The sequence below is a fragment of the Cicer arietinum genome, chromosome 7 (genome assembly GCF_000331145.2).
Source record: "Cicer arietinum cultivar CDC Frontier isolate Library 1 chromosome 7, Cicar.CDCFrontier_v2.0, whole genome shotgun sequence".
Lineage (NCBI taxonomy): Eukaryota > Viridiplantae > Streptophyta > Magnoliopsida > Fabales > Fabaceae > Cicer > Cicer arietinum.
This window is the reverse complement of record NC_021166.2, coordinates 3,676,764-3,684,277: the sequence shown is the minus strand read 5'-3', so window position 1 is coordinate 3,684,277 and position 7,514 is coordinate 3,676,764. Positions and strand designations below refer to the sequence as shown.

At 27.1% G+C, this 7,514-nt stretch overlaps 1 protein-coding gene across 2 annotated transcripts in view; it reads right to left on the bottom strand.

Annotated features, from left to right (window-relative positions):
• The window catches only part of LOC101500267 (alpha-aminoadipic semialdehyde synthase), an 11,445-nt gene extending 7,944 nt beyond the window's left edge, over positions 1-3,501 (bottom strand). For both annotated transcript variants that reach the window (XM_027336632.2, XM_073363699.1), the window contains exons 1-8: positions 3,092-3,501; positions 2,583-2,669; positions 2,359-2,488; positions 2,079-2,252; positions 1,454-1,536; positions 1,092-1,202; positions 831-906; positions 133-304 (exon numbers count right to left, since the gene is read on the bottom strand). In XM_027336632.2, coding sequence (XP_027192433.1) covers positions 133-304; positions 831-906; positions 1,092-1,202; positions 1,454-1,536; positions 2,079-2,252; positions 2,359-2,488; positions 2,583-2,669; positions 3,092-3,337 — 1,079 coding nt within the window. In that variant the 5' untranslated portion in view covers positions 3,338-3,501. The remainder of the gene's footprint in view (positions 1-132; positions 305-830; positions 907-1,091; positions 1,203-1,453; positions 1,537-2,078; positions 2,253-2,358; positions 2,489-2,582; positions 2,670-3,091) is intronic.
• Between the last annotated feature and the right edge of the window lie 4,013 nt (positions 3,502-7,514).

Sequence of the window (7,514 nt, the reverse complement as noted above, 5' to 3'; positions counted from 1 at the left end):
CCCTACAAAAATTGTACAATGACTCTAAAGTAAACTACAATCACTTTTTAAGATACATTCCATGGTAGAAGTAGCATATATATGACACTAAAATTAATAAACTCCCCAACTAAAATAAGTGACATGGTATACCTGAAGAAGGGTGAATCAATTGATGTAGTGCGGTTAACAAACTCAAGTGAACCACCTATATCACATGTTATGTCTGCTATTCCAACAAGTGGACATCCCTTTCTCATCAAATCTTGAATCTGCTTATAGCTTAACAGTGGAGGAAATCTTTTCTCCCAATACATGCAATTAACTAAGATGAGGAAAGGTTAGTCGCAGTGCTTGCTAAGAAAAATCAAAATTTGAAAAGCATAATTACTGATATATGGTGAGCTAACTCGACAACTATTAAAATTAAGAAAAATTATTGTGTGCTCACTTGAGACTTATTGAAAATCCTCTAGATCTTGATTACATAATTTTTTTGGTTTTTACCTTCTGGTTCCCAAGGGAAAACAACCATGGTAATCCAGAATTTGGTCAAGAAGTAAGTAAAGTCTGACCAAGAATTGTTCCAGCCAGGATTCAAACTTATCATCAACCATGAAAATATATTGAAGACTTTATTTTTTAATAATTTTTAAAAAATGAGAAAGAAGAATTCAAATTTCAGAAACCATAAATCTAAATTATTTAAGGCCAATTTAGTAAATCATGACATATATAAGGGTCAAGACAAAACAAAATTTTAGCTAACCATAACAAAAGTAATGCAGCATGGCAAATAGTAATGACATATAGTTTGCTCCAATATCAGTAGTAAGCATGAATGGACCTACCAATAACAGATGTGTATGGTGCTACTTGTTCATGGAAAATGGGATTGTAATGATCAGGGTGTGCATAGTAGTCTACCTGAAATATACAACATAAATGAGAACATGTTGCAACTCTTTATCTTACAAAAGGTTTCAGATCCATAATAACATGTCAATTTTTCTTTTTCTTTTTTGTATGTTAGTGAAAGAGGCATTATTAGTACATTAAATAGGTCTTAGGTAGGAGATTCTAAAACTCAAGGAAAAGATCAACCAACCCACTTTGTCAAACACTTTCATGGGATCTTTGGGTTCAACCATGTCTTTAGCAGTCACAGTACAACCATAAACTTGAAAAATTCTTTTTGATCCATGCCTTGGTTTATTTGTCACCTGTTAAACAATGTACATATGAGGCAAAGTTTAGGACACGTGTTAGGCATCTCTAAAGCAACAATAACATGATCACTATGGTGTGATAATAAACACTGACCTATTAATCCTATTTTTATAGTAATAATATAGAATATAGGTCAAGCACAAGTGTTGCACAATTTTTCTAAATCATCCCAGATTACAGTTTTGACATAATAAGAGTCCTAACACAAACTCAAAACAAACTCAAAATCATACTGAAAGTTTACCATCTTTTGTAGTTCACTTAGTCTACTTGGATCCACAAAGGTATGGGGAAGAAGCTTAAATATCTCCTGTGCACCAGAGCAAACTACAAGAAAGGAAGAGTCAATTTTGAGTGTAAGAGTCACTTTTCAACATTAATTAATAAGACAAAAGTAAATGAGATACATCATAAACCATTGGATCATGAATCCAGTGATGATTTCAATTTCAATTTGCCATTATGTCTTCTTAAGAAAGGACCCGATGTTCTAAATTGCAGTCCGTAGCCACAATTGCGGATGCAATATAAGAGTTTCAAAGGCATCTGCAATGGCAATGCAGCCACAATTATCTATAATATAAAGGTCTATAATGTAACCACGACCACAACTGCAATTTAAAACTGTGATATGCAACATGTAAAGTCAAAGTATGATTTTCCAAAAACAATGCTCATGGTTTTGAATTGCAGTCCGCAACCACAATTGTGGTCACAATATTAAAGATTTTGAGGTATTCACGATGGTATTACAACCGCAATTTCAACCGCATTAGCTGTATTTCTTTGCAGTTTCCTGCAATATAAAATAAAGGTTCGCAGCATAATTTCAAACCAGGATAACGCCTACAAAGACTGTATTAGCATACCATTTCCTGAACCAGTAAAGGCAAAAACCAGAGGACAAATCCCCAATGGCAATCCTTGAGTTGCAATTTCTTCACCAACCGAAATGACAGCAGCCTTAGCAGCAGCCAAGGAAGGATACATGTATGATGATCCAAGTGACAAAAAAGGTGTTGAATATCCAAGACTTAGAAACCCTGTTACATACATAAACGCATAACAAGTCAAGCTTGTTGAAAATCACTCATAACTATTAATTAAAAAAAATCACACAATATAAAGTAGGATGAGGAATTCTCATACTCTGTCCTAATCCACGTAAGAAATCAATCATTCCAGCTCTACCAGCAAAATTTCCAAATGCAAGTAACCTTTTCCCATTTGCACCAACAATCAATTCATAGTCATATAATGATGCCCTCTCAGATAGAATCTACAACAAGGTGATAGAAATGAAATAACTAAGTTAGAAGTGGCAAGAAGAAACCACAAATAATCATGTTTGAAATTGAAACACACACACTCACCTTATCCAGCAAAGGCATATTTTCTTTCTGTGCTTTGTGAGTATGTGAAAAGAAGGCATAAGCTCTATCCGGTAATATCATCTCTAACTGCATTATTATCATCATCATCATTCACAATAAAATATCTATCTGATCAGCTAAAAACACAATCATACACAACAACAGATACGACGCCGACATTCACATTAGGACGCCGAAAAAAATTTAAGAAAACAAAAGTAATTGAATGTAACTAGAGATGTGGTGTCATGTCGGAATCAGACATTGATGATGCAAGTCGCACATCACACACATCTTCGATCTCAGTTGACATTGTTACATATATCATATATACATAAAATATCTATCTAGTATAGAAAAATATATGATATGAGAGGTGAAGGTTAGAAACTAGTACCAAACGAAAATTTAAATGTAGAAAGTAACTCTCATTGACGATAGAATAAGATTACACACAGTAAAGAGAGGGTTGTTACAAAGGAAACTTGTATAGAAAGAAAGAATTGTACCTTTGGTTGTTTGATACCAAGGATGAGACCACATGGTGACAAGTCTTGTGAAATTTGACAACCAACTTCTTCATAAAGAGCATCATGATGAATTCTGTTAGTAGAAGGCTGAACAATAATCCGTGAGACACCATCATCAGTTCCATGATGAAGTAATCGAGCACAGTGTGATGGAGTCAAAGGTGTTCTTCTTTCCCATTTATTCACAGATTCTGCTAATATCCCAACCACACCGTTTCCAAACATCCTCTTCTTATTATTACCTGATTCAAATCACAATACTTAACATTGACTCAAAAAACAAACACACCCCTAACAAAATAACACGTGATTCTATACTTTTTTGCTGTTCTGTGGAGTTAGTTGTGCTGTGGTGTCATTTGTGAGTGTCAACTTCCGTGATAGTCTTTTACTAATATACTTCAAAATTTATGTCTCATTGATGGAGATGGAGATGGATATCATGATCATCATGATGATGTGTAACAATATATAATATATAAAACTGCAAATGTGGAACTCACACTACACGCGCCAAATTTACATTGTTATAAGTTATTTATTTTATTTCTCTAAAAAAATTATTTATTTATCACATTATAGTCGCTTATTTTTTAATTAAATTCGGCTCTTCTAAAGGAACAATTTATTATTTCATTTATATATGTGTACAAAAGTTGTTATTTATCTTTTAATATATTTATAAAGTTATATGTTTTCATTTAATTCAGTAATATATTTATAAATTTACTATAACTGTCTAATAATTTTTTTCTACGTGTCACTGTCTCAATCATCCTACAATTATCTCTTAATTTTTATTAATAGACAAATTTTATTATAAATTTAGAAGAGAAATATATATACTAATGATGGTCTAATTAAATTTTCCAACATGCCGTTTTCTCTATAATCTATATTTCACTTGGTACTCACAAGTAAAGTCATTCAATAATATCATCAGTTATCTTTCGGTCATCCTCTTCTTGACCTAGAAATGATGCATCCCTGGTCTAAATTTTAAGTCATAAAAATCAAAAATTCGCATAAAATTATGTTTTAATTTTCAAAATACTATAAAGTTTCATTTATTTATTGTCATTTTCAGTCAAAATAATTTTTTTTGAATAATACAACTAACAAAATGAATTTTAATTACACATATTCGACATTATTTATCGTGTGTCTAATTCTAAATGTACAATGAAAAACTGTATTTTAAAACTGGTAAAATACATTTGTTTATATTCAGATTAGAAAAAAAAATTAAGTAGACTCTTCTTGAAGTTTTATTACACGAAAAGCTTGAAATAGAAGTATTTAATTTTTATACTTGTAAAAATTTAAAATAATTATACATAAAAAAAAAATCTAAAAACTACTATACAGATGAAATTAGTTTTTCAAATTTTATTTATGTTTTTTTATTGTTTGCATCACGTCAGAAATACTAGAAAATAGAAAGGGACTCGTTATGTTACATTTTTAGAAAGGAATCCGTCTTGAAAACGAAAGAGTAGTATTTAGAATAGTGTTGTTGGCCACTCATAGAGGACCACGTGTCATATCTGAATCAGCAACCCTTACGTAAGCAACCACTAACCACTACATGATTTTCAACAAGTACATACCAAATCGGATAAGTATCATGTGTCAGACTTTTTGTCGTGACGTGACATCGTACCTTCAAAAGATTTGAAGATAGAATATGCCGTAAACCGGATGACGTGTTCCACAACCAAAACTACAATTGTGATTATTATAGACAACTCATGTGATACCAACCAGATACATGGATAAAGTTATATTAAAATATAATATATCATCGATTATATTCGAAATAATAATATTATTAATAAAATAAATATAAAATTTCAAGAACTAAAAAAATTTAATATCATTTTAAATGAGATTTATATTAATAAAAAATTATTACTTTGCCACAGAATATAAGGTATATTTATGATTATTTTAAAATAGTAGTGTAATATAAAAAATAATAGTATTTTTATATATTCTAATGTAAGATTATTTTATATTAAAAATGTATGGTTATTAAACTTAAATTTTTTATTTACTTTTATATATATGATTAAAACCAATTTTTTTTAGTAGTTCGATGATTATATTGATTGATAGTAAAAATAAATAAATTAAATTAACATAATTTATATAAATTAATTTTATAATATATATATATATATATATAAAAAATTATTTATTGTTGTGGTCAATATTTTATAATTTATTTAAAAACAATAATTATATAATATAATGTAGGATAATCTTAACTATTTAAAATTTCCGCATATGAAAGAAAATGAAACATATTTAGTTAAAAATATAATTTTCAATTCGGACTATCATAGACATGCAACATATTTTTAGAAATGACAAATATAACAATATGTGCAATGGTGACTAAAGCAACTAAAAAATAAAGTGTAATATAGATAGAGTTGAGCGAAAAACATAGATAGAAGATAAAATAAAATTTATAGTTATTTAGTAATTTAATTATAAAATAATAGTTTTTAATGAGATATAAGATTTGTTTGGTGAGTGAGGTTAAGAAGCTAAAGTGTAAAATAATAGGAAAAAGTCGTTGCTTAGTTTCACTCTCAACAAAATATTAATAATAGTTATTACCAACATTAATGAATTCAGTATGTAAAAAAAAAACATTAGTCTTTTTATGTTTTTTTATTAGATTGGCTATTTATAAATTTTAAATGTGTACATATTGTTAATTTTTTTAGGAAAAATATTTTGTGGTCCTTAATTTAATTTCAGTCATTTAACTTTTTTTATGGAATTTTATTTAATTTTAAGTAATAATTTGATCATTTATGTCTTAAAATATTAATATTATTATCATTTTTATAGAAACATTGAAAAATTCATCATCATTTTCAAATAAAACTCATAATAGCCATTATCAATTTCAAAAAAAATCATATATTTATCAAATTCATAACTCAAATATTCAAATAAACTCATTTTTTCATCTTTATCAACATCAAATCCATCAAATAAAGATTCACACTTTAATATTTAATTTGATTCATAAATCACAAAGATATTATTTTTTTCTTCTTTCTATCCTTCTTCAATAAACTCCTAATTTAAATTTTAAAATGTGAGTTCTTTATTGAATGGATTTTATGTTGTTTTTTGAAATGAAAATATGAGTTTATTTGAATTGTGAATTTGATGAAAATATGGATTTTCTTTGAAGATAATGATGAATTTTCTGAATTTTTGTAAAAAAAAATTGTTGACATTTTAAGACATAAATAATTAAATCGCTACTTGAAATTAAATTAAATATCAAGTCAAGAAAAAATTAAATAACAAAATTGTTATTTTAAATCAAGTTAAGGGACTCGAGAAATATTTTGTCTTTTTTTTTTTCTTCTAGTTTTTTGTCTATCTTTGTTAAAAAAATATTGGCTAAATTATACCTTGATTCCTTTAACTTATTTTTATGTTTTGTTTTTGTCCCTTAAATTTCATTTGTTTCCTTTTGGTCTATTGAGTCATAAATGTTGAGTATTTAGATTCCTCAAATTATTTTCGTATTTTTAGTCTCTTAAGTTATAAATATTAAACGTTTGACTCCCTTAAATCACAAAAATTAATCATTTTAGTCTCTTAAATTATAATGTTAGACATTATTATAAATTATCAAAGTGTATAAAGGTAGCAACTAAAGGCACTAAAGTATTTAATGTAATTTAAAAAATTAAAGTAAAATGAGAATAACTTGAAGATCAAAACGTCTAATATTGATAAGTTAAAAGATAAAAATAAAATAAAATCTAAGAAATCAAATTAATAAAACCTAAAAATTTAAGAAACCAAAAATACAATTTAATCAAAATATTTGTGACTATTTTGATGCAGCTGTTGCAAGTTCACATACATCATTATGGTAAAAAATATATATTTATTTATTTATTTTGAACTTAAAAATTAAAAACAAACAAAAATAATATTATGATTCACGAGTTTATCATATTCACGTTAAACCCATAAATAAAACCCAACAAATACCATGAAATTATATGATTGTATATTTATCATTCATAAGAAAACCCAACAAGAACTTAATAGAGTCGACCTGCCAACCACAACAAATTTAAAATTAGATTTAGATACTACATTCAATGAACTCCCCTAAAAGACATTTAATTTATTTATTGTATTTATATTTTTTAAATCAATAAATTATCATTTATTAACACATATTATATATAATAATATAATTTTTAAACAATTATTTATATGTTTTGTTATCATAATTTCCCTCATTCTATAAAATAATCTTATAGTATTATAAATAAGAAAATTTAAAAATTTGAACTCCAAAAAAAAAGTATTGTACAAATAGAGTTTTTTTTTTAAAAAAATAATAATAATA